Below are 27,686 nucleotides of genomic sequence, written 5' to 3'. Positions count from 1 at the left end.
AACTCTCAGTTTAATATCAGTATAATAAACATGAAAAAATCGTATTCCAACTCTGCAATTAACAGTCTAAAAAACCCTTCCGAGGCTGCTATAAAAATTATAAATTCACTTACATATAAGGGGAAAGAGAATAGAGAAAACAAAAATGCCCAAAAAGACCCGCTCTTCCTCACTAATACTAATAAAGAAACAGCTGGCGCCAAAAGTAGCGTCTCAAATGGCCAGTGGTTTCCCCTCTTTCTATCACACATACAAATAGGGGGAAAAAATTGACAACAGCTCACAACACCAATGCAGCTGAAACTACTAATACCAACACGGATGACAAAAAGAGCGGCGCTCTTAGAATTTCCCTTTCCCCACACATGAAGACAACAGCATGGAGAGAAACCTCAGCACATCTACAAAATTGGCTCTAAAAGCATTTCCCCTCACTCTCTCTCACCTACACACACAAGCAAGGTTATTAACATAAGTACAAACAGCCGCTCAAAAAGTCCCGCGCTTGCAAATGCTGACACACTACATAAACTAGCCAATATATATGACAATAGCAGGGACCACAACCAAGGTGAAACACAACATAAATTTATAACTCGCAATACTTTTTTCCAAAACTTGTATCCTAAACTGACATTTCCAAACTAAGCTTAAAAAAGAAATCACCATTCTCGCGGAAACTACAAAAAGAAAAGCATCTCCCCCCAACTGAAAGGCGCTTCTTTGTGTTCCCCTGTTCAGGCTAAATTAAATCTCAAAGTCACCACTACACACTCTATGGGTAACACATCTGCATCCAGAACCCTCAACCGGCCTGCAGCCAAGCGGGACCTTTTTAATTCACCCCCAATAGCACGGGCGCACTGCCTATGAGTTTTCGGAAGTGGTTGCCGGAACCGGTCCAGGACTAGTGGCATCCTCTGATCCGGTACCAATTACGAAAACCCCGGGCAAGCGCCCAAATACCAACATGGACACGGACAGTTATGCTATAAAACGCCTAATAAAAAAGCATGTGTGCCCACCATCTTTGCGACCCCAAACCCTTCCCCCCCTTGCTACCCCCATCTTTAAAAGTAAGGCGGCCAAAAGTATTGTTGAGGAAATAAAAGCCCCCGCTACCCAGTCGAGAGTGAAAGGCCACTGCACGCAGCGCACTGGCGCAAACTGAAATTGCCCCCCCTCCCCCTAAAATTCGGCTACCGAACTGCCCCCTGGCAAATAGTGCCACAGAGCCGCAGGGCCCCCCCTATTCATATAGAAAATGTTAGGGAAATCGTGCCACTTTGGAAAAGCTAAATTACTCAGCAGGGGTAGATAGTTTTACAACAAAAACATCTATAGGAAACGGGGTAACTATCCAGGCGAAAGACTTGACTGCACATAGAACAATTAAAGACATACTAGCTAAAAGTGGTATCCCATTCTATTCAAACCAGAATAAAACTGAAAGGGGTTTCAGAGTTGTCATTCGCCACCTGCACCCACTACCCTTGCTCGTGGATCACTAGCGAGCTGCAGAAGCTCGGCCACCAGACTAAGTTCACAAGGAACATGACAAACCTGCAAACTGGTGGCCCGATGCGGATGCATGAGGTAGAAATCGCCTCGGCCATGGACGGAAGCCACCTTCGGATCCTCTCCATTAAACAACTAGGCGGACAAAAAGTGGAATAGAAAGGAAAAACAGGACGAGGGAACCGGTCCAGTGTTTCAGGTGCCAGGGTTTCAGGCATGCTAGGAACACATGCATGAAGCCCCCAAGGTGCATGAAGTGCGCTGGCCAGCATTGTCTAGTGAGTGCACCAAGCCCAGATCAACCCCCGCCACCTGCTCAAACTGCCAAGGAAACCACATCAGCGCATACAAGGGGTGCCCTGTCTATAAGGCAGAAAGCGAAAACTAGCAGTAAACAGGATAGTTTTCATAAATTAGGACAACGATGGACGCTAAACGAACAATTACGAACGACAGCCCCCCCTCCCCTTCAACAAAACCCCCCGACTACCTATAGCACCAAGCACCGAAGCCCGAAAGGAAGCCGCCAGGAAATTTGAAATGAATCCTTTCCGGCAAAATATTAAGGATGTCAGACCATATCATATACGACCTACAACACACGATGCCGCCATCAAAAACGGCTGAATAAATGGCGCCGAAATGCGGACAGGGACCCACAAAAATAGGATAAGCTCTAAGGACAATTCCAAGCCGCGACCCCCCAAAGACCCCAAGAAACCCGGCACAAAGACACCTCGAGGCCTTCAACGACAAGCTACGCAAGGAAAGGAGTGATACCAAAGACAAGCCCGCGATGGAATGACGACAAGCTCCAGGAGGGTGATGATGGCAGCCCGCCACACAAGCAGAGCTGCCAGACTAAACTTCAGACCAAGAACGATAAAGAAGCCACCGTCGAGCCTGAGGCCGGGCAAAAGCACTCGCAAAGAGGACCTCCTGATGACCTGAACCTTGCCGCAACGCGTACTGACAATGGAGAAGAAAATTGACGCATTAACGGAACTCCTTTTCAAAAGCCTCGGAACCAACAAAAATCTGACCACAGTACATCCCATGTCCTCCTAAAACCATAAACCATAAACCATACAATCTACGCAAATAAACTAGCACCATGACATCAAACACTAACAATACACACTCTATCAATACCTCAAAATAGGGTATTGAACTCCTGTGGAGTCTCCAACAAAAAAGACGAGCTGGAAGCCTTCATAAAAAAAGAGGGTATCCAGTCATGAGGTTACAGAAACTAAGCTAGAACGGAATTCCACGATACTCAACTTCAAGGTTTCCACACCTACCTCGCACAAAACCCAACAGCACACAGGAAAGGCGGCACGGCCACCATTGTCAGCCAATCTGTCACACACCTGCTAAATCCCATCGAGACAGAGTTCTTGCAAAGTGCACCCATAGCCCTAATCCCCTCAAACTGCATCCGCGCAAACATGACATTGTTGCCCCAATCTATTGCCCGCCGGTGTATAAGTGGACTCCAGAAAACTTCCAAAAGCTCTTCAGCCACTTTGAAACGCTGCTGGAAGGCAAGTCCAAATTTATCCTTGGCGGCGACTGGAACAGCAAGCACAGGTGCTGGGGAAACTACTCATCCTGCGCAAGGGTAGATCTCTAATGCAGGCTATTATGCAAAATAAAGGCCTCGACGTAGTCGCCACCGGACAAGCCACCCATTTCCTTTCGATAGGAGAAAACAACCGGTCTGCCCTTGACTTTGCTATATGCAAGGGCTCCGAAACGAATCTCAAGGACCTTCTCCTCCAATGACCTCAGTTCCGACCACCTCCCGATCCAAATCATCCTCAATCCTGACGAAGTACATTCAAAAAGACAACTAATGCTATATTAAATAGGAACACAAACATGACTAAATTCAAGAAAATTCTAGAAGATAAAATGCTTCTAAATACAGAGATACGGACTGGACAGGACATTGACGATTGCATTGATATCTTTCTCAATAACATAAAATCTGCAGCCAGCGAAGCCACCCCCAAAATCGCCATCAAAACAACCCAATAGAAAATTTCCGAAGGAAGGAAACAAACTCCAATCTGGATACTGCTACCTCTCGTCTTCTGGAAGAAAAAAGGAGTTAAATAGGATCTCAGATCAGCAGGAACGGAAGAAGCTAAAAGGTGGTTCAAGGCAGCGCAAAACAGACTGGCAAGGAAATAAGAAAAATCAAAACAAGCCAAATCAACACTAAGCTACAACACATCGACCCCAACAGACAGATATAGGATGCAGAAACTATGGAAATGGACCAATGATGTCAAGAAACAGCCGCAACCCATCTGGCCACTGAAGAAGGACGTCGACTGCACAAGCTCAAGGTCAGCTAGCCCCTGGACTAGGACGCTTGAGGAAAGAGCGGAAGCATTCGCCTCCCATCTAGAATCGCGCTTCAAGGCAAACCAAAGGAACAACACTGACGACCGGGAAAACATCAAAAAAAATTGGACAAATACAAATCAATGAAGCTGCGGGACGAATCAGGCAGCAGCAGACCCCAACCTGTTACTCTAGCCGAACTGGACGTGCTGATCAAATCCCTAGAACCAAAGAAAGCCCCGGGCGCTGACAACATAAGCAACAGGTCATTGGCAACCTCCCAAAAAAGGCCAAGATTTACCTCATCCTCATTTAAATAAAATGCTTAACACTGGCTACTTTCCAAAAAAGTGGAGCATGCCTGTATTTCCATGATTTTAAAACCCGGAAATCGCCTTCACTTCTTAACTCCTACCGACCCATTAGTCTGCTCTCGGACTATCCAAGATTTTCGAGCGCATTATCCTAAACAGACTATTTAAAATCGAATCCTTCTCCAAAGCAATCCCAAATCACCAATTTGGTTTTAGAAAAGGGCACGGGGCGGAACATCAACTAGCCAGAGTCACAAAATTCATCTAGAAGCCTACGAGGAAAAGGAAGTATGCTCAGCCACTTCCTAGACATAACGGAAGCATTCGACAGAGTATGGCACGACGACTACTCCTTAAACTAACAAAACTCATCCCAAATCAGTTGTTCATACTACTGGAATCATATCTGACAGACAGGACTTTCCAGGTCAGAGTCAACAACGAAACGTCCTCCAGAATTGGCACCATCAATGCGGGAGTGCCTCAAGGCAGTATTCTGGGACCAGTCCTGTACTCAATATACACATCGACATGCCACCCCCTATCCTTAAAGGATACATTCGCAACATATCTCTACCTGACTACCAACCTAAGAATATCATCCTCGCAACCTATGCAGACGACACCATAATTATAAGCCGCTCAAACAACCCTCGACCGCAATAAACATAATCAAACGTACATAAATAAATTTTGTAGATGGGCAAAGAAATGGGATATTGCAATAAATGGAAAGAAGACAGGCCACTCTTATTTTCCCTTAAAGAAAAAACAGAAAACATTTACACCCCCCCTACCGTTGACGGGCAAAGGGCCACCAAACTCAGCAAACACGGCTATCTTGGAGTTATACTTGATCGTAAGCTGACTTTTGGGGGCGCACCTCATCCTGCTAAAAGGGAAAATTATAGCCGCATATAAAAGACTGGAATGGATTATAGGTAAAAATAGCCACCTACCTAAAAAGACAAAACTACTCCTTGGAAGCAAATTATTTCCCCATATGGCATTATGCCATTGCGATCTGGGGTCCTCACATCAGCCACCCAAACCAAAAAAATACAAACCCTAGAAAACAACTCATAAGAAGGATCATAAATGCAAACAGATACACCAAACAATCAACAATTAGGGAAAAATATAAAATAAATCCTTTGACGAAGTATTTGACCAAGCCAGCAAACGATATGCCAACTCTATGCCGACCACGAAAACCCACTAATAAAAGAACTACTGACAAAATCCTACAAGCCCATTAGACTGGCAGCAAGTAGAACTAGGTATGTAAATCAATACACAAATACCTACTGCCTCTCCTACAAAACTCCCAAAGCCTCCTGACGAACCACGTACAAATCACTATACAGTTACACGGATATAGAAGAATTAGAAATAGTCTCTAAATTAAGTACGACTATAGACAGACCCTTCCTACTCTTCTTCAACTGGATGACGAAGAAATGGAAGCGAGAGACTGTAAAGCAGAGGAGGAAAGGAAGGAAAGGGAAAAAGAAGAAAGGAAAAAAGCCCTGGAGAAAAGGACCACCAGATAGATGGTGCGAATTACTCATAAACAAATTCAGCAAAATGTACAAAAAAGGAATGATCACCAAAGAAAGGTCATGGAACTAATGCTCGGCCAACCCCCACAGTGATCAAACTAGTCATCCCTGACTACGAACCTAACAAACGTCGACACAAACCGCTCCCCAAAAAATGCAGCTCATACAAAAAAAAAGGAGGATTATGGCTGAATATTACGTATTTGAAATGCTTAACTGCTCTTTATTCTCATTACTCCAAAATCTACATTAAAGCTATGGATGCGGGCTATTTCACTGAAACAATAATACCCAAGCGACAGCAAAGTGCCCTCATCTCTATCTAATGACCTGCGAAACACGGACGAAGTACCCCTCGACGACTCATCCCTGCTGATTCCGACGAAGCGCATATGAAGGATGTCACCTAACAAGACTAACAAAGATGATCTAGAAGCAGACGGACACGCGAAGGATCTACGTGCGGCAAAACATGACGAAACTAAGTCGACTTATTGCAGCAGAGTATGCACAACGTCACTTATCTGAACCTTTTGCTGCAGATCCTTTTGCTGTAGATCCTTTGTAAGGTCCTGAAGCCAATCAGCGGCAATCTCCCCGAAAGCTGTACTCGATGACAAAAGACGACCCGACTTGGCGTAATGGACAAACCAACTTTTTGACACTTAGAACACAAAAAACAGGCAATGTTTTGACGCAGTCTCCTTATTTGGGATTCCCCCACGTTTTTACAGACCCTAGGAGTGGTGCCGCCGACCCGGCAAAAGGTCGAAATAGAAACCTCTAAAACTGACTTTTTTTCCCTCAGAAATGCAATATTGACGAAATCTCCGTTAAAGATTGTAATAATTTAATCAAAACACATAACAGTGTAATATATAATAATATATATAAAAATGCACAAAATTTTCGATGCCGTCCCCATGTCAAGAAGCACCCTCGATTTTATTGACCCTTGGTGCGGCGCTGCCGACCCGGCAAAAGGTCAAAATCGTGACCCCTGAATTCAACTTTTTTCCCGGTAGCAACTACAATATCCCTGAAAAAGAATAACAAATCAATAAAAGCATAAAACGACGAAATCTACAACTTACCTACTAGACGCAACAGAATACGATGTCTTTGGCACCTAAAACATTAAAAACGTATAATGTTTTGATGCCGTTTCCATGTCGGAATGCCCCCTCGCCCTTCTGAATTCTGGGTGTGGTGCGGCCCGGCAAAAGGCCAAAATGGTGACCCTCAAATTCGACCTCTTTATAATAGTAGTGGTATAATGAAAATATCCCTGAAAAAGTACAAAATTAACTAACATCAACAGAACACTAAATGTATATACAAACCTACCGACATACATGAACTTCCCCAACGATGCTTCTTATAAATCCATGGCATCGCTTTCCTTTCCAAATCCCACTGGACAAATTTAAAATCCTGGACAATCTGGACCTGCAAAAGAAAAGACAAAAACTAAAATCAGACAAAACAAAACTAAACACATAGATATACTTATCTAATCCAATTTTCTGCATCCAATTCCATGGACATTTACGAGCGTCGGCCCAAAGCAAAGCATCTTGGCCCGGCGTCCATAAGATGCCTCCTTTCCCTGGCGAGACGACCCACAGAAGCGACGACCCTGGTGACTCCAAAGCAATGACGACGCTCTCGCCGACACATTGATGAACTCCAGCTGATGTGCAGCAACTCCCTGGACCCTGGATAAAACGGCGACGCGGGAATCCACTACGCATTGAAGAACTCCAGCTGAAATGCAGCAACTCCCTGGACCTAGGAATAAGACGGCGGCGCGGGAATCACTGCGCCTTGGACCATTTGACGGCTGGAGATGAGACCCATGGGCGGGTTGGCAGCCTCCTGCAAACTAAACCTAAATTGACGGCGGCGCGGGATCTAAACACGAAAATAAAAACACTGACGACTGGTGAAATTGCTGTAACAAAAATGAATACTCAAACGCAAAATAACGGCCGCTGTGGTGGTAAAAAGTACCACATTTGACAGCCGGCTTAAATTTACACCATGAATACATACCAGAAACGCTGGCCCAACTCTTTTTAAAATTGGCGCGCAGCCTGCGGCTCCAAATAACTGGGACAAACAACTCCCTTTCCCCACCGGCAAAGACTCCTGAGGCTCGATGCTTCCGTCCTTCTGGCGGGGGCATCTGAAAATAGAAACAATACAAATTTTAAGACTTAAATTAATTGACAAATGCAAATTTCCTAAACCTTTAAAATGTAAACAAACAAAAACCATATGTTAATGTTACCATCCACGCAATGTTTATAAGTAAGAAAATACCAAACCATGTATACTTACCACACCTGTCCAACCCTCACACTCATCCCCACAAATGTACAAATTCAAAAACGAAAATAATTGTACCTAGATATTGCACTCTGTGTAATCACAGGCAAATAAATGCGTGGATGCGGGGCAGAAATAAATCATTCTGTCTCCGTACTTTCACCAGAAACGTCAAAAAAGTATGCACAACGTCACTTATCTGAATTGTTTGCTGCAATTCCTTTGAAATGTCCCAAAACAGCAGCTGCAATCTCTACGAAAGCCATACTTGACGACAAAAGACGACCCGACTGGGCGTAATGGACAAACTAACTTCTTGACACTCATAACACAAAAAACATACAATGTTTTGATGCAGTTTCCTTATTGGGATTCCCCCCCGTTTTTACAGACCCTAGGCGTGGTGCTGCCGACCCGGCAAAAGGTCGAAATCGTAACCTCTATAATTGACTTTTTTCTTCCAGAAATGCAATATCGACAAAATCTCCGTTAAAGATTGAAATACTTTAATCAAAACATAAAACAGAGCATTATATAATTATATATATAAAAATCCACAATGTTTTGATGCCGTCCCTATTCCAGGAAGCCCCCTCGATTTTATTGACCCTCGGTGCGGCGCTGCCGACCCGGCAAAAGGTCAAAATCGTGACCCTTGAATTTCGACTTTTTCTGGTAGCAACGATAACACTGACAATATCCCTGAAAAAAGGAAAACATATTAATAAAAGCATAAAACTACGCAACCTACTACTTCCCTACTAGGCGCAACGAAAAACGAAGCTTTGGGCACCTTAAACATTAAAATCCTATAATGTTTGGATGCCGTCTCCATGTTGGGGTTCACCCTCGTCCTTCTGAACCCTAGGTGCGCCGCTGCTGACCCGGCAAAAGGTCAATCTCGCGACCCTTGAATTCGACTTTTTCCTGGCAGCAACGGTTAACAGACAAAATCCCTGAAAAATTATAAAACTAATTATAAAACAAATTACAAAAGCATAAAACCACGCAACTTACTACTTCCCGACTCGGCGAAATAAAAACGACGACTTTGGCATCCAAAACATTAAAAACCAAAAATGTTTTGATGCCGTTTCCATATCAGAATGCCCCCTCGCCCTTCTGAATTCTGGGTGTGGCGCTGCCGGCCCGGCAAAAGGCCAAAATTGTGACCCTCAAATTCGACCTTTATTGTAGCGGTATAATAAAAATATCCCTGAAAAAGTACATAATTAATTAACAGCAACAGAACTCTAAATGTATATACAAACCTACTGACATATACGAACCTCCCCAACGATGCTTCTTATAAAACCATGGCATCGCTTTCCTTCCCAAATCCCACCGGACAAATCTGAAAAATCCTGGACAAATTGGACCTGTCAAAGAAAAGACAAAACTAAAATCAGACAAAACAAAATTAAACACATAGATATACTTATCTAATCAAATTTTCTGCATCCAATTCCATGGACATTTACGAGCGTCGGCCCAAAGCAAAGCATCTTGGCCCGGCGTCCATAAGATGCCTCCTTTCCCTGGCGAGACGACCCACAGAAGCGACGACCCTGGTGACTCCAAAGCAATGACGACGCTCTCGCCGACACATCGATGAACTCCAGCTGAAGTGCAGCAACTCTCTGGACCCCGGAATAAGACGGCGACGCGGGAATCCACTACGCAATGAAGAACTCCAGCTGAAATGCAGCAACTCCCTGGACCCTGGAATAAGACGGCAGCGCGGGAATCCACTTCGCTTTCGACCATTTGACGGCTGGCGATGAGACCCATGGGCGGGTTTACAGCCTCCTGCAAACTAAAAATTTAAATTGACGGCGGCGCGGGATCTGCACACGAAAACAAAACACTGACGACTGGTGAAACTGCTGGCGATGAGACCCATGGGCGGGTTGACAGCCTCCTGCAAACTAAAATCCAAATTGACGGCGGCGCGGGATATGCACACGGAAATAAAACACTGACGACTGGTGAAACTGCTGTAGCTAAAATGAAAACTCAAACGCAAAATAACGGCCGCTGTGGTGGTAAATAGTACCACATTTGACAGCCGGCTAAAATTCACACCATGAATACTTACCAGAAACGCTGGCCCAACTCCTGAGACTCGATGCTTCCGTCCTTCTGGCGGGGGCATCTGAAAATAGAAACAATTCAAATTCTAAACTTAATTTAATTGACAAATGTAAATTTCCTAAACCTTTAAAATGTAAACAAACAAAAACCATATGTTAATGTTACCATCCACGCAATGTTTATAAGTAAGAAAATACCAAACCATGTATACTTACCACACGTGTCCAACCCTCACACTCATCCCCACCATGTACAAATTCAAAAACGAAAATAATTGTACCTAGATATTGCACTCTGTGTAATCACAGGCAAATAAATGCGTGGATGCGGAGCAGAAATCATCATTCTGTCTTCCGTACTTTCACCAGAAACGTCAAAAAGTATGCACAACGTCACTTATCTGAATTGTTTGCTGCAATTCCTTTGAAATGTCCCAAAACAGCAGCTGCAATCTCTACGAAAGCCATACTTGACGACAAAAGACGACCCGACTGGGCGTAATGGACAAACTAACTTCTTGACACTCATAACACAAAAAACATACAATGTTTTGATGCAGTTTCCTTATTGGGATTCCCCCCCCGTTTTTACAGACCCTAGGCGTGGTGCTGCCGACCCGGCAAAAGGTCGAAATCGTAACCTCTATAATTGACTTTTTTCTTCCAGAAATGCAATATCGACAAAATCTCCGTTAAAGATTGAAATACTTTAATCAAAACATAAAACAGAGCATTATATAATTATATATATAAAAATCCACAATGTTTTGATGCCGTCCCTATTCCAGGAAGCCCCCTCGATTTTATTGACCCTCGGTGCGGCGCTGCCGACCCGGCAAAAGGTCAAAATCGTGACCCTTGAATTTCGACTTTTTCTGGTAGCAACGATAACACTGACAATATCCCTGAAAAAAGGAAAACATATTAATAAAAGCATAAAACTACGCAACCTACTACTTCCCTACTAGGCGCAACGAAAAACGAAGCTTTGGGCACCTTAAACATTAAAATCCTATAATGTTTGGATGCCGTCTCCATGTTGGGGTTCACCCTCGTCCTTCTGAACCCTAGGTGCGCCGCTGCTGACCCGGCAAAAGGTCAATCTCGCGACCCTTGAATTCGACTTTTTCCTGGCAGCAACGGTTAACAGACAAAATCCCTGAAAAATTATAAAACTAATTATAAAACAAATTACAAAAGCATAAAACCACGCAACTTACTACTTCCCGACTCGGCGAAATAAAAACGACGACTTTGGCATCCAAAACATTAAAAACCAAAAATGTTTTGATGCCGTTTCCATATCAGAATGCCCCCTCGCCCTTCTGAATTCTGGGTGTGGCGCTGCCGGCCCGGCAAAAGGCCAAAATTGTGACCCTCAAATTCGACCTTTATTGTAGCGGTATAATAAAAATATCCCTGAAAAAGTACATAATTAATTAACAGCAACAGAACTCTAAATGTATATACAAACCTACTGACATATACGAACCTCCCCAACGATGCTTCTTATAAAACCATGGCATCGCTTTCCTTCCCAAATCCCACCGGACAAATCTGAAAAATCCTGGACAAATTGGACCTGTCAAAGAAAAGACAAAACTAAAATCAGACAAAACAAAATTAAACACATAGATATACTTATCTAATCAAATTTTCTGCATCCAATTCCATGGACATTTACGAGCGTCGGCCCAAAGCAAAGCATCTTGGCCCGGCGTCCATAAGATGCCTCCTTTCCCTGGCGAGACGACCCACAGAAGCGACGACCCTGGTGACTCCAAAGCAATGACGACGCTCTCGCCGACACATCGATGAACTCCAGCTGAAGTGCAGCAACTCTCTGGACCCCGGAATAAGACGGCGACGCGGGAATCCACTACGCAATGAAGAACTCCAGCTGAAATGCAGCAACTCCCTGGACCCTGGAATAAGACGGCAGCGCGGGAATCCACTTCGCTTTCGACCATTTGACGGCTGGCGATGAGACCCATGGGCGGGTTTACAGCCTCCTGCAAACTAAAAATTTAAATTGACGGCGGCGCGGGATCTGCACACGAAAACAAAACACTGACGACTGGTGAAACTGCTGGCGATGAGACCCATGGGCGGGTTGACAGCCTCCTGCAAACTAAAATCCAAATTGACGGCGGCGCGGGATATGCACACGGAAATAAAACACTGACGACTGGTGAAACTGCTGTAGCTAAAATGAAAACTCAAACGCAAAATAACGGCCGCTGTGGTGGTAAATAGTACCACATTTGACAGCCGGCTAAAATTCACACCATGAATACTTACCAGAAACGCTGGCCCAACTCCTGAGACTCGATGCTTCCGTCCTTCTGGCGGGGGCATCTGAAAATAGAAACAATTCAAATTCTAAACTTAATTTAATTGACAAATGTAAATTTCCTAAACCTTTAAAATGTAAACAAACAAAAACCATATGTTAATGTTACCATCCACGCAATGTTTATAAGTAAGAAAATACCAAACCATGTATACTTACCACACGTGTCCAACCCTCACACTCATCCCCACCATGTACAAATTCAAAAACGAAAATAATTGTACCTAGATATTGCACTCTGTGTAATCACAGGCAAATAAATGCGTGGATGCGGAGCAGAAATCATCATTCTGTCTTCCGTACTTTCACCAGAAACGTCAAAAAAAAAAAAAAAATCATTCTGTCTCCGTACTTTCACCAGAAACGTCAAAAAAGTTAATAAAAAATATTTTAAATTGCCTAAAATTGTTTATAACAATTACAATTTAAAATACAATCGAAAGTACAAAGCAAACGAAAAATAAACGGGACAGCTAAGTGAAAATCTCCACAAGTGAAAAGTCAAAAGCAAAGTTCAAATAGCAAAGTTAATAAAAAATATTTTAAATTGCCTAAAATTGTTTATAACAATTACAATTTAAAATACAATCGAAAGTACAAAGCAAACGAAAAATAAACGGGACATTTAAGTGAAAATCTCCACAAGTGAAAAGACAAAAAATTCCCGGCCGTAAAATTTATACAGAAACAATACAACAAACAATTAAAATAAACAATTAAAATAAACATATTAAAAAGCATATAAATTCGGTTTTTTCCGGTGAAATACTTTGAGACAAATCGACAAACTCAGCGAGCTGCAGATTTTATTAAAGAAGAGGAGCCATAAAGAAGAACCATAAAGAGGAGCTATAAAGAGGAACCAGAAAGAAGAGCCATAAAGAAGAACACTAACGTCGCAAAGAAGGAAGAACGCAAAAAAGAGGCAAAGAAGGACTAGCAAAGAAAAGGAATTGTACCAAAGGACCCGCCAAAACCAAAGTCAGGGTATTTATACCACAAAAAGTATCGTTCCTTTACATATAGTCAGCAGATATTATGGCCCATGTAATACTCTCTGACGACTCTTCAAATGACGAGGCGCTCTCTCTTTTCTCGAGCCCAGAAAGTCAAAATACCCCTTTCTACCTGGAAATCTCGCCCATGTCCCATAATTCTAACAACTCTCAGTTCAATATCAGTATAATAAACATGAAAAAATCGCCTTCCAACTCTGCAATTAACAGTCTAAAAAACCCTTCCGAGGCTGCTATAAAAATTATAAATTCACTTACATATAAGGGGAAAGAGAATAGAGAAAACAAAAATGCCCAAAAAGACCCGCTCTTCCTTACTAATACTAATAAAGAAACAGCTGGCGCCAAAAGTAGCGTCTCAAATGGGCCAGTGGTTTCCCCTCTTTCTATCACACATACAAATAGGGGGAAAAAATTGACAACAGCTCACAACACCAATGCAGCTGAAATTACTAATACCAACACGGATGACAAAAAGAGCGGCGCTCTTAGAAATTTCCCTTTCCCCACACATGAAGAAAACAGCATGGAGAGAAACCTCAGCACATCTACAAAAATTGGCTCTAAAAGCATTTCCCCTCACTCTCTCTCACCTACACACACAAGCAAGGTTATTAACATAAGCACAAACAGCCGCTCAAAAAGTCCCGCGCTTGCAAATGTTGACACACTACATAAACTAGCCAATATATATGACAATAGCAGGGACCACAACCAAGGTGAAACACAACATAAATTTATAACTCGCAATACCTTTTTCCAAAACTTGTATCCTAAACCTGACATTTCCAAACTAAGCTTAAAAAAGAAACCCACCATTCTCGCGGAAACTACAAAAAATAAAAGCATCTCCCCCCAACCGAAAGGCGCTTCTTTGTGCTCCCATGTTCAGGCTAATTTAAATTTCAAAGTCACCACTACACACACTATGGGTAACACATCTGCATCCAGAACCCTAAACCGGCCTGCAGCCAAGCGGGACCTTTTTAATTCACCCCCCAATAGCACGAACGCACTGCCTATGAGTTTTTCGGAAGTGGTGGCCGGAACCGGTCCAGGAATTGTGGCATCCTCTGATCCGGCACCAATTACGAAAACCCCGGGCAAGCGCACAAATGCCAACATGGATATGGATAGCTTTAGCTATAAAACGCCCAATAAAAAAGCATGTGTGCCCACCAATTTTGCGACCCCAAACCCTTTCCCCCCCCTAGCCACCCCCATCTTTAAAAGTAAGGCGGCCAAAAGCATTGTCGAGGAAATAAAAGCCCCCCGCCACCCAGTCGAGAGTGAAAAGGCCTCTGCACGCAGCGCACCGGCGCAAACTGAAATTGCCCCCCTCCCCCTAAAAATTCGGCTACCGAACTGCCCCCGTGGCAAATAGTTCCACAGAGCCGCAGGGCCCCCCTATTCATATAGAAAATGTTAGGGAAATCGTGCCACTATTGGAAAAGCTAAATTACTCAGCAGGGGTAGACAGTTTTACAACAAAAACGTCTATAGGAAACGGTGTAACTATTCAGGCTAAAGACTTGACTGCACATAGAACAATTAAAGACATACTAGCTAAAAGTGGCATCCCATACTATTCAAACCAGAATAAATCTGAAAGGGGTTTCAGAGTTGTTATTCGTCACCTGCACCCCTCTACCCCTTGCTCGTGGATCACCAGCGAGCTGCAGAAGCTCGGCCACCAGACTAAGTTCACAAGGAACATGACAAATCCTGCAACTGGTGGTCCGATGCGGATGCACGAGATAGAAATTGTCTCGGCCATGGACGGAAGCCACCTTAGGATCCTCTCCATTAAACAGCTAGGAGGACAAAAAGTGGAAATCGAAAGGAAAAACAGGACGAGGGAACCGGTCCAGTGTTTCAGGTGCCAGGGTTTCAGGCATGCTAGGAACACATGTATGAAGCCCCCAAGGTGCATGAAGTGCGCTGGCCAGCATTGGTCTAGTGAGTGCACTAAGCCAAGATCAACCCCCGCCACCTGTTCAAACTGCCAAGGAAACCACATCAGCGCATATAAGGGGTGCCCTGCCTATAAGGCAGAGAAGCAAAAATTAGCAGTCAACAGGATAGATTTTCACAAAATTAGGACAATAATGGACGCAAAAAGCAAGAATAACGAACGTCAGCCCCGCCCCCCTTTCAACAAGACCCCCCGACTACCCTATAGTACCGAAATGGCCGAAGCCCGAAAGGAAGCCGCCAGGAAGTCTGCAATGAACCCGTTCCGGCAAAATGTGAAGGATAGTAGGCCAAACCTACCGCACCTTTCTTCACATGAAGTTGCCATCCAAAAACGCCTAAATAAATGGCGCCGGAGTGCAAACAAGGCCCCCACAAATAGCAGGACCAATCTCAAGGTAAAGGCCCCAAATATGACTAGAAACCCAGCGCAAAGGCACCTGGAAAAATTCCAGAACGGGCTTCGAAAGGAACAAAAAAATGTAGAAAAAGCTACGGAGCACAAACAGGGAAAAGACGACAGCCCCCCGACAACGAGCAGAGCTGCTTTGGCAAATCTGAAGCCAAAGATAGTTAAGGAGACAACGCCCTCTCCACAAAATATCAACACTCTTCCAGTAAATAGCCAACCCGACGACCCAGTCATTAAACTGGCAAATAGAGTTGACAATCTGGAAAAGAAAATTGATATATTAATGGCCTTAATTATACAAGCAAGAAATCCGGACGAATAAACCTTTTGACGACGTATTCCTGCTGACCCCCACGATGAAGACGCGAAGGACGCCACCCACTAGGACCAGCATAGACGAATCTGGAAGCTGATGGACAGGAGAAGGATCAACGCGCAGCAAAAACATGATGAATCTAAGTCGACTCATTGCAGCAGCGTATGCACAACGTCACTTATCTGAATTGTTTGCTGCAATTCCTTTGAAATGTCCCAAAACAGCAGCTGCAATCTCTACGAAAGCCATACTTGACGACAAAAGACGACCCGACTGGGCGTAATGGACAAACTAACTTCTTGACACTCATAACACAAAAAACATACAATGTTTTGATGCAGTTTCCTTATTGGGATTCCCCCCCGTCTTTACAGACCCTAGGCGTGGTGCTGCCGACCCGGCAAAAGGTCGAAATCGTAACCTCTATAATTGACTTTTTTCCTCCAGAAATGCAATATCGACAAAATCTCCGTTAAAGATAGAAATACTTTAATCAAAACATAAAACAGAGCACTATATAATAATATATATAAAAATCCACAATGTTTTGATGCCGTCCCTTTTCCAGGAAGCCACTCGATTTTATTGACCCTTGGTGCGGCGCTGCCGACCCGGCAAAAGGTCAAAATCGTTACCCTTGAATTTCGACTTTTTCTGGTAGCAACGATAACACTGACAATATCCCTGAAAAAGAAAAACATATTAATAAAAGCATAAAACTACGCAACCTACTACTTCCCTACTAGGCGCAACGAAAAACGAAGCTTTTGTCACCTAAAACATAAAAATCCTATAATGTTTGGATGCCGTCTCCATGTTGGGGTGCACCCTCGTCCTTCTTGACCCTAGGTGCGCCGCTGCTGACCCGGCAAAAGGTCAATTTCGCGACCCTCGAAATCGACTTTTTTCTGGCAGCAACGGCATACAGACAAAATCCCTGTAAAATCATAAAACAAATTAAAAAAAACAAATTTATAAAAACATAAAATCACGCAACTTACCATTTCCCGACTCGGCGAAATGAAAAACGACGATTTCGGCACCTAAAACATTAAAAACCTAAAATGTTTTGATGCCGTTTCCAAGTTGGGAAGCCCTCTCGTCCTTACGAATTCCAAGTGCGGCGCTGTTGACCCGGCAAAAGGTCAAAATCTTGACCCTTAAATTCCACCTTTTCTTGGTAGCAACGGCATACTGACAATATCCCTGAAAAAGAGCAAAATAAACTAACAACAACAGAAAACTAAATGCATTTACAAACTCACTGACAAATACGAACCTCCGACGATGCTCTTTATAAATTCAAGGCAATGCATTCCTTCCCAAATCCCACCGGACAAAAATGAAAAATCCTGGACGAATTGGACCTGCAAAAGAAAAGACAAAACTATAATCAGACAAAACAAAACTAAACACATAGATATACTTATCTAATCCAATTTTCTGCATCCAATTCCATGGACACTTACGAGCGTCGGCCCAAAGCAAAGCATCTTGGCCCGGCGTCCACAAGATGCCTCCTTTCCCTGGCGAGACGACCCACAGAAGCGATGACCCTGGTGACTCCAAAGCAATGACGACGCTCTCGCCGACACACGATGAACTCCAACTGAAGTGCAGCAACTCCCTGGACCCTGGAATAAGACGGCGACGCGGGAATCCACTACGCACCGAAGAACTCCAGCTGAAATGCAGCAACTCCCTGGACCTCGGAATAAGACGGCGGCGCGGGAATCCACTGCGATTTGGTCCATTTGAAGGCTGGCGATGAGACCCATGGGCGGGTTGGCAGCCTCCTGCAAATTAAAATCTAAACTGACGGCGGCGCGGGATCTAAACACGAAAATAAAAACACTGACGACTGGTGAAATTGCTGTAACAAAAATGAATACTCAAACGCAAAATAACGGCCGCTGTGGTGGTAAAAAGTACCACATTCGACAGCCGGCTTAAATTTACACCATGAATACATACCAGAAACGCTGGCCCAACTCTTTTTAAAATTGGCGCGCAGCCTGCGGCTCCAAATATCTGCGGCTCCAAATAACTGGGACAAACAACTCCCTTTCCCCACCGGCAATGACTCCTGAGGCTCGATGCTTCCGTCCTTCTGGCGGGGGCATCTGAAAATAGAAACAACACAAATTTTAAAACTTAAATTAATTGACAAATGCAAATTTCCTAAACCTTTAAAATGTAAACAAACAAAAACCATATGTTAATGTTACCATCCACGCAATGTTTATAAGTAAGAAAATACCAAACCATGTATACTTACCACACCTGTCCAACCCTCACACTCATCCCCACAAATGTACAAATTCAAAAACGAAAATAATTGTACCTAGATATTGCACTCTGTGTAATCACAGGCAAATAAATGCGTGGATGCGGGGCAGAAATAAATCATTCTGTCTCCGTACTTTCACCAGAAACGTCAAAAAAAAAAAAAACCACAAATAGCAGGACCAATCCTAAGGTAAAGGCCCCAAATATGACTAAAAACCCAGCGCAAAGGCATCTGGAAAAATTCCAGAACGGGATTCGTAAGGAACAAAAAAACGTAGAAAAAGCTATGGAGCACAGACAGGGAAAAGACGACAGCCCCCCGACAACGAGCAGAGCTGCCTTGGCAAATCTAAAGCCAAAGATAGTCAAGGAGACGACGCCCTCACCACAAAATATCAACACTTTTCCAGAAAATAGCCAACCCGACGACCCAGTCATTAAACTGGCAAATAGAGTTGACAACCTGGAAAAGAAAATTGATATATTAATGGCCTTAATTATACAAGCAAGAAATCCGGACGAATAAACCTCTTGACGACGTATTCCTGCTGACCCCCACGATGAAGACGTGAAGGATGCCACCCACTAGGACCAGCATAGACGAATCTGGAAGCTGATGGACAGGAGAAGGATCAACGCGCAGCAAAAACATGATGAATTTAAGTCGACTCATTGCAGCAGCGTATGCACAACGTCACTTATCTGAATTTTTTGCTGCAATTCCTTTGAAATGTCCCAAAACAGCAGCTGCAATCTCTACGAAAGCCATACTTGACGACAAAAGACGACCCGACTGGGCGTAATGGACAAACTAACTTCTTGACACTCATAACACAAAAAACATACAATGTTTTGATGCAGTTTCCTTATTGGGATTCCCCCCGTTTTTACAGACCCTAGGCGTGGTGCTGCCGACCCGGCAAAAGGTCGAAATCGTAACCTCTATAATTGACTTTTTTCCTCCAGAAATGCAATATCGACAAAATCTCCGTTAAAGATTGAAATACTTTAATCAAAACATAAAACAGAGCATTATATAATTATATATATAAAATCCACAATGTTTTGATGCCGTCCCTATTCCAGGAAGCCCCCTCGATTTTATTGACCCTTGGTGCGGCGCTGCCGACCCGGCAAAAGGTCAAAATCGTGACCCTTGAATTTCGACTTTTTCTGGTAGCAACGATAACACTGACAATATCCCTGAAAAAGAAAAGCATATTAATAAAAGCATAAAACTACGAAACCTACTACTTCCCTACTAGGCGCAACGAAAACCGAAGCTATTGGCACCTAAAACATTAAAATCCTATAATGTTTGGATGCCGTCTCCATGTTGGGGTTCACCCTCGTCCTTCTGAACCCTAGGTGCGCCGCTGCTGACCCGGCAAAAGGTCAATCTCGCGACCCTTGAATTCGACTTTTTCCTGGCAGCAACGGTAAACAGACAAAATCCCTGAAAAATTATAAAACTAATTATAAAACAAATTACAAAAGCATAAAACCACGCAACTTACTACTTCCCGACTCGGCGAAATGAAAAACGACGACTTTGGCATCTAAAACATTAAAAACCAAAAATGTTTTGATGCCGTTTCCATGTCGGAATGCCCCCTCGCCCTTCTGAACTCTGGGTGTGGCGCTGCCGGCCCAACAAAAGGCCAAAATTGTGACCCTCAAATTCGACCTTTATAACAGTAGCGGTATAATGAAAATATCCCTGAAAAAGTACATAATTAATTAACAACAACAGAACACTAAATGTATATACAAACCCACTGACGTATACGAACCTCCCCAACGACGCTTCTTATAAATCCATGGCATCGCTTTCCTTCCCAAATCCCACCGGACAAATCTTAAAAATCCTGGACAAATTGGACCTGCAAAAGAAAAGACAAAACTAAAACAGACAAAACAAAACTAAACACATAGATATACTTATCTAATCCAATTTTCTGCATCCAATTCCATGGACATTTACGAGCGTCGGCCCAAAGCAAAGCATCTTGGCCCGACGTCCATAAGATGCCTCCTTTCCCTGGCGAGACGACCCACAGAAGCGACGACCCTGGTGACTCCAAAGCAATGACGACGCTCTCGCCGACACATCGATGAACTCCAGCTGAAGTGCAGCAACTCTCTGGACCCTGGAATGGGACGGCGACGCGGGAATTCACTACGCATTGAAGAACTCCAGCTGAAATGCAGCAACTCCCTGGACCCTGGAATAAGACGGCGGCGCGGGAATCCACTTCGCTTTCGACCATTTGACGGCTGGCGATGAGACCCACGGGCGGGTTTACAGCCTCCTGCAAACTTAAATTTAAATTGACGGCGGCGCGGGATCTGCACACGAAAACAAAACACTGACGACTGGTGAAACTGCTGGCGATGAGACCCACGGGCGGGTTGACAGCCTCCTGCAAACTAAAATCCAAATTGACGGCGGCGCGGGATCTTCACACGAAAAAGAAACTCTGACGACTGGTGAAACTAAAATTCAAACTCAAAAGCAAAACAACGGCCGCTGTGGTGGTAAAAAGTACCACTTTGGACAGCCGGCAAAAATTCCACCATCAAAACTACTTACCTGAAAGGCTGGCCCAACTCAAATTCGAAAGTTGCGCGCAGCCTGCGGCTGCAAATAACTGGGACAAGCAGCTCCCATTCCCCACCGGAAAAGACTCTGAGGCTCGGTGCTTCCGTCCCTCTGGCGGGGGTACCTAAAAATATAAATAAAAGTAATTTTAAGCTCAAATAAATTGACTTACGCAAATTGTCTGAAATTCTGAAAATGTAAACAAACCAAAAACCATATGTTAATGTTACCATCCACGCAATGTTTATAATTAAGAAAATACCAAATCATGTATATTTACCACACCTGTCCAACCCTCACACTCATCCCCAACATTGTACAAATTCAAAAACGAAAATAATTGTACCTAGATATTGCACCCTGTGTAATCATAGGCAAATAAATGCGTGGATGCGGGGCAGAAATCATCATTCTGTCTTCCGTACTTTCACCAGAAACGTCAAAAAAATTCTGTCTCCGTACTTTCACCAGAAACGTCAAAAAAAAAAGTCCAAATAGCAAAGTTAATAAAAAAAATATTTTAAATTGCCTAAAATTGTTTATAACAATTACAATTTAAAATACAATCGAAAGTACAAAGCAAACGAAAAATAAACGGGACAGTTAAGTGAAAATCTCCACAAGTGAAAAGACAAAAGCAAAGTTCAAATAGCAAAGTTAATAAAAAAATATTTTAAATTGCCTAAAATTGTTTATAACAATTACAATATAAAATACAATCGAAAGTACAAAGCAAACGAAAAATAAACGGGACATTTAAGTGAAAATCTCCACAAGTGAAAAGACAAAAAATTCCCGGCCGAAAAATTCATACAGAAACAATACGACAAACAATTAAAATAAACATATTAAAAAGCATATAAATTCGGTTTTTTCCGGGGAAATACTTTGAGACAAATCGACAAACTCAGCGAGCTGCAGATTTTATTAAAGAAGAGAAGCCATAAAGAAGAACCATAAAGAGGAGCTATAAAGAGGAACCAGAAAGAAGAGCCATAAAGAAGAACACTAACGTCGCAAAGAAGGAAGAACGCAAAAAAGAGGCAAAGAAGGACTAGCAAAGAAAAGGAATTGTACCAAAGGACCCGCCAAAACCAAAGTCAGGGTATTTATACCACAAAAAGTATCGTTCCTTTACATATAGTCAGCAGATATTATGGCCCAAGTAATTCTCTCTGACGACTCTTCAAATGACGAGGTGCTCTCTCTTTTCTCGAGCCCAGAAAGACAAAATACCCCTTTCTACCTGGAAATCTCGCCCATGTCCCATAATTCTAACAACTCTCAGTTTAATATCAGTATAATAAACATGAAAAAATCGTATTCCAACTCTGCAATTAACAGTCTAAAAAACCCTTCCGAGGCTGCTATAAAAATTATAAATTCACTTACATATAAGGGGAAAGAGAATAGAGAAAACAAAAATGCCCAAAAAGACCCGCTCTTCCTCACTAATACTAATAAAGAAACAGCTGGCGCCAAAAGTAGCGTCTCAAATGGGCCAGTGGTTTCCCCTCTTTCTATCACACATACAAATAGGGGGAAAAAATTGACAACAGCTCACAACACCAATGCAGCTGAAACTACTAATACCAACACGGATGACAAAAAGAGCGGCGCTCTTAGAAATTTCCCTTTCCCCACACATGAAGACAACAGCATGGAGAGAAACCTCAGCACATCTACAAAAATTGGCTCTAAAAGCATTTCCCCTCACTCTCTCTCACCTACACACACAAGCAAGGTTATTAACATAAGTACAAACAGCCGCTCAAAAAGTCCCGCGCTTGCAAATGCTGACACACTACATAAACTAGCCAATATATATGACAATAGCAGGGACCACAACCAAGGTGAAACACAACATAAATTTATAACTCGCAATACTTTTTTCCAAAACTTGTATCCTAAACCTGACATTTCCAAACTAAGCTTAAAAAAGAAATCCACCATTCTCGCGGAAACTACAAAAAAGAAAAGCATCTCCCCCCAACTGAAAGGCGCTTCTTTGTGTTCCCCTGTTCAGGCTAAATTAAATCTCAAAGTCACCACTACACACTCTATGGGTAACACATCTGCATCCAGAACCCTCAACCGGCCTGCAGCCAAGCGGGACCTTTTTAATTCACCCCCCAATAGCACGGGCGCACTGCCTATGAGTTTTTCGGAAGTGGTTGCCGGAACCGGTCCAGGACTAGTGGCATCCTCTGATCCGGTACCAATTACGAAAACCCCGGGCAAGCGCCCAAATACCAACATGGACACGGACAGTTTATGCTATAAAACGCCTAATAAAAAAGCATGTGTGCCCACCATCTTTGCGACCCCAAACCCCTTCCCCCCCTTGCTACCCCCATCTTTAAAAGTAAGGCGGCCAAAAGTATTGTTGAGGAAATAAAAGCCCCCCGCTACCCAGTCGAGAGTGAAAAGGCCACTGCACGCAGCGCACTGGCGCAAACTGAAATTGCCCCCCTCCCCCTAAAAATTCGGCTACCGAACTGCCCCCTTGGCAAATAGTGCCACAGAGCCGCAGGGCCCCCCCTATTCATATAGAAAATGTTAGGGAAATCGTGCCACTTTTGGAAAAGCTAAATTACTCAGCAGGGGTAGATAGTTTTACAACAAAAACATCTATAGGAAACGGGGTAACTATCCAGGCGAAAGACTTGACTGCACATAGAACAATTAAAGACATACTAGCTAAAAGTGGTATCCCATTCTATTCAAACCAGAATAAAACTGAAAGGGGTTTCAGAGTTGTCATTCGCCACCTGCACCCCACTACCCCTTGCTCGTGGATCACTAGCGAGCTGCAGAAGCTCGGCCACCAGACTAAGTTCACAAGGAACATGACAAACCCTGCAACTGGTGGCCCGATGCGGATGCATGAGGTAGAAATCGCCTCGGCCATGGACGGAAGCCACCTTCGGATCCTCTCCATTAAACAACTAGGCGGACAAAAAGTGGAAATAGAAAGGAAAAACAGGACGAGGGAACCGGTCCAGTGTTTCAGGTGCCAGGGTTTCAGGCATGCTAGGAACACATGCATGAAGCCCCCAAGGTGCATGAAGTGCGCTGGCCAGCATTGGTCTAGTGAGTGCACCAAGCCCAGATCAACCCCCGCCACCTGCTCAAACTGCCAAGGAAACCACATCAGCGCATACAAGGGGTGCCCTGTCTATAAGGCAGAAAAGCGAAAACTAGCAGTAAACAGGATAGATTTTCATAAAATTAGGACAACGATGGACGCTAAAACGAACAATTACGAACGACAGCCCCCCCTCCCCTTCAACAAAACCCCCCGACTACCATATAGCACCAAAGCAGCCGAAGCCCGAAAGGAAGCCGCCAGGAAATTTGAAATGAATCCTTTCCGGCAAAATATTAAGGATGTCAGACCATATCATATACGACCTACAACACACGATGCCGCCATTCAAAAACGGCTGAATAAATGGCGCCGAAATGCGGACAAGGGACCCACAAAAAATAGGATAAGCTCTAAGGACAATTCCAAGCCGCGACCCCCAAAGACCCCAAGAAACCCGGCACAAAGACACCTCGAGGCCTTCAACGACAAGCTACGCAAGGAAAGGAGTGATACCAAAGACCAAGCCCGCGATGGAATGACGACAAGCTCCAGGAGGGGTGATGATGGCAGCCCGCCAACAACAAGCAGAGCTGCCAGACTAAACTTCAGACCAAGAACGATAAAGGAAGCCACCGTCGAGCCTGAGGCCGGGCAAAAGCACTCGCAAAGAGGACCTCCTGATGACCTGAACCTTGCGCAACGCGTACTGACAATGGAGAAGAAAATTGACGCATTAACGGAACTCCTTTTCAAAAGCCTCGGAACCAACAAAAATCTGACCACAGTACATCCCATGTCCTCCTAAAAACCATAAACCATAAACCATACAAATCTACGCAAAATAAACTAGCACCATGACATCAAACACTAACAATACACACTCTATCAATACCCTCAAAATAGGGTATTGGAACTCCTGTGGAGTCTCCAACAAAAAAGACGAGCTGGAAGCCTTCATAAAAAAAGAGGGTATCCAGATCATGATGGTTACAGAAACTAAGCTAGAACGGAATTCCACGATACTCAACTTCAAAGGTTTCCACACCTACCTCGCACAAAACCCAACAGCACACAGGAAAGGCGGCACGGCCACCATTGTCAGCCAATCTGTCCGACACACCTGCCTAAATCCCATCGAGACAGAGTTCTTGCAAAGTGCACCCATAGCCCTAATCCCCTCAAACTGCATCCGCGCAAACATGACAATTGTTGCCCCAATCTATTGCCCGCCGGTGTATAAGTGGACTCCAGAAAACTTCCAAAAGCTCTTCAGCCACTTTGAAACGCTGCTGGAAGGCAAGTCCAAATTTATCCTTGGCGGCGACTGGAACAGCAAGCACAGGTGCTGGGGAAACTACTCATCCTGCGCAAGGGGTAGATCTCTAATGCAGGCTATTATGCAAAATAAAGGCCTCGACGTAGTCGCCACCGGACAAGCCACCCATTTTCCTTTCGATAGGAGAAAACAACCGTCTGCCCTTGACTTTGCTATATGCAAGGGCCTCCGAAAACGAATCTCAAGGACCTTCTCCTCCAATGACCTCAGTTCCGACCACCTCCCGATCCAAATCATCCTCAATCCTGACGAAGTACATTTCAAAAAGACAACTAATGCTATATTAAATAGGAACACAAACATGACTAAATTCAAGAAAATTCTAGAAGATAAAATGCTTCTAAATACAGAGATACGGACTGGACAGGACATTGACGATTGCATTGATATCTTTCTCAATAACATAAAATCTGCAGCCAGCGAAGCCACCCCCAAAAATCGCCATCAAAACAACCCAATAGAAAATTTCCGAAGGAAGGAAACAAACTCCAATCTGGATACTGCTACCTCTCGTCTTCTGGAAGAAAAAAAGGAGTTAAATAGGATCTTCAGATCAGCAGGAACGGAAGAAGCTAAAAGGTGGTTCAAGGCAGCGCAAAACAGACTGGCAAAGGAAATAAGAAAAATCAAAACAAGCCAAATCAACACTAAGCTACAACACATCGACCCAACAGACAGATATAGGATGCAGAAACTATGGAAATGGACCAATGATGTCAAGAAACAGCCGCAACCCATCTGGCCACTGAAGAAGGACGTCGACTGCACAAGCTCAAGGTCAGCTAGCCCCTGGACTAGGACGCTTGAGGAAAGAGCGGAAGCATTCGCCTCCCATCTAGAATCGCGCTTCAAGGCAAACCAAAGGAACAACACTGACGACCGGGAAAACATCAAAAAAGAATTGGACAAATACAAATCAATGAAGCTGCGGGACGAATCAGGCAGCAGCAGACCCCAACCTGTTACTCTAGCCGAACTGGACGTGCTGATCAAATCCCTAGAACCAAAGAAAGCCCCGGGCGCTGACAACATAAGCAACAAGGTCATTGGCAACCTCCCAAAAAAGGCCAAGATTTACCTCATCCTCATTTATAATAAAATGCTTAACACTGGCTACTTTCCAAAAAAGTGGAAGCATGCCTGTATTTCCATGATTTTAAAACCCGGAAAATCGCCTTCACTTCTTAACTCCTACCGACCCATTAGTCTGCTCTCTGGACTATCCAAGATTTTCGAGCGCATTATCCTAAACAGACTATTTAAAATCGAATCCTTCTCCAAAGCAATCCCAAATCACCAATTTGGTTTTAGAAAAGGGCACGGGGCGGAACATCAACTAGCCAGAGTCACAAAATTCATCCTAGAAGCCTACGAGGAAAAGGAAGTATGCTCAGCCACTTTCCTAGACATAACGGAAGCATTCGACAGAGTATGGCACGACGGACTACTCCTTAAACTAACAAAACTCATCCCAAATCAGTTGTTCATACTACTGGAATCATATCTGACAGACAGGACTTTCCAGGTCAGAGTCAACAACGAAACGTCCTCCAGAATTGGCACCATCAATGCGGGAGTGCCTCAAGGCAGTATTCTGGGACCAGTCCTGTACTCAATATACACATCGGACATGCCACCCCCTATCCTTAAAGGATACATTCGCAACATATCTCTACCTGACTACCAACCTAAGAATATCATCCTCGCAACCTATGCAGACGACACCATAATTATAAGCCGCTCAAACAACCCTCGGACCGCAATAAACATAAATCAAACGTACATAAATAAATTTTGTAGATGGGCAAAGAAATGGGATATTGCAATAAATGGAAAGAAGACAGGCCACGTCTTATTTTCCCTTAAAGAAAAAACAGAAAACATTTACACCCCCCCTACCGTTGACGGGCAAAGGGCCACCAAACTCAGCAAACACGGCTATCTTGGAGTTATACTTGATCGTAAGCTGACTTTTGGGGCGCACCTCATCCTGCTAAAAGGGAAAATTATAGCCGCATATAAAAGACTGGAATGGATTATAGGTAAAAATAGCCACCTACCTAAAAAGACAAAACTACTCCTGTGGAAGCAAATTATTTCCCCCATATGGCATTATGCCATTGC

General features: G+C 43.7%; 2 protein-coding genes, 3 long non-coding RNA genes and 1 pseudogene across 7 annotated transcripts; 3 read left to right on the top strand and 3 right to left on the bottom strand.

Annotated features, from left to right (window-relative positions):
• Nucleotides 1-970: 970 nt before the first annotated feature.
• On the top strand, nt 971-2,469 carry LOC122756654 (annotated as a pseudogene).
• Nucleotides 2,470-8,655: 6,186 nt separating this feature from the next.
• On the bottom strand, nt 8,656-9,468 carry LOC120457903. 2 transcript variants are annotated; one of them, XR_005617148.1, is made up of 3 exons: nt 9,352-9,468; nt 9,098-9,296; nt 8,656-9,036 (listed from the first exon to the last, which is right to left on the bottom strand). It is a non-coding gene; the product is annotated as an uncharacterized LOC120457903 (long non-coding RNA). The 2 variants fall into 2 exon arrangements; XR_005617149.1 differs by having other exon boundaries at nt 9,370-9,468.
• Nucleotides 9,469-10,951: 1,483 nt separating this feature from the next.
• LOC120457901 lies at nt 10,952-11,764 on the bottom strand. Of its 2 annotated transcripts, none has more exons than XR_005617146.1 (3): nt 11,648-11,764; nt 11,394-11,592; nt 10,952-11,332 (listed from the first exon to the last, which is right to left on the bottom strand). It is a non-coding gene; the product is annotated as an uncharacterized LOC120457901 (long non-coding RNA). The 2 variants fall into 2 exon arrangements; XR_005617147.1 differs by having other exon boundaries at nt 11,666-11,764.
• Nucleotides 11,765-15,116: 3,352 nt separating this feature from the next.
• LOC120457891 lies at nt 15,117-16,438 on the top strand. The gene is made up of 2 exons (XM_039645407.2): nt 15,117-15,914; nt 15,972-16,438. The coding sequence occupies exons 1-2, from the start codon at nt 15,258-15,260 to the stop codon at nt 16,248-16,250; spliced, it is 936 nt and encodes a 311-aa protein (XP_039501341.1). The 5' UTR covers nt 15,117-15,257; the 3' UTR covers nt 16,251-16,438.
• A 3,155-nt stretch (nt 16,439-19,593) lies between these two features.
• On the bottom strand, nt 19,594-20,448 carry LOC120457895. Its single transcript, XR_005617139.2, has 3 exons — nt 20,327-20,448; nt 20,051-20,253; nt 19,594-19,989 (listed from the first exon to the last, which is right to left on the bottom strand). It is a non-coding gene; the product is annotated as an uncharacterized LOC120457895 (long non-coding RNA).
• A 3,170-nt stretch (nt 20,449-23,618) lies between these two features.
• On the top strand, nt 23,619-25,043 carry LOC122756396 (the record flags this gene model as incomplete). The annotated part of the gene is made up of 1 exon (XM_044006870.1): nt 23,619-25,043. A coding segment is annotated over one exon (1,413 nt), but the record flags the coding sequence as incomplete, so codon positions are not given.
• Nucleotides 25,044-27,686: the final 2,643 nt, after the last annotated feature.

This window comes from Drosophila santomea, unplaced genomic scaffold, assembly GCF_016746245.2.
Source record: "Drosophila santomea strain STO CAGO 1482 unplaced genomic scaffold, Prin_Dsan_1.1 Segkk88_quiver_pilon_scaf, whole genome shotgun sequence".
Lineage (NCBI taxonomy): Eukaryota > Metazoa > Arthropoda > Insecta > Diptera > Drosophilidae > Drosophila > Drosophila santomea.
This window is presented reverse-complemented; position numbering and strand designations above follow the sequence as displayed.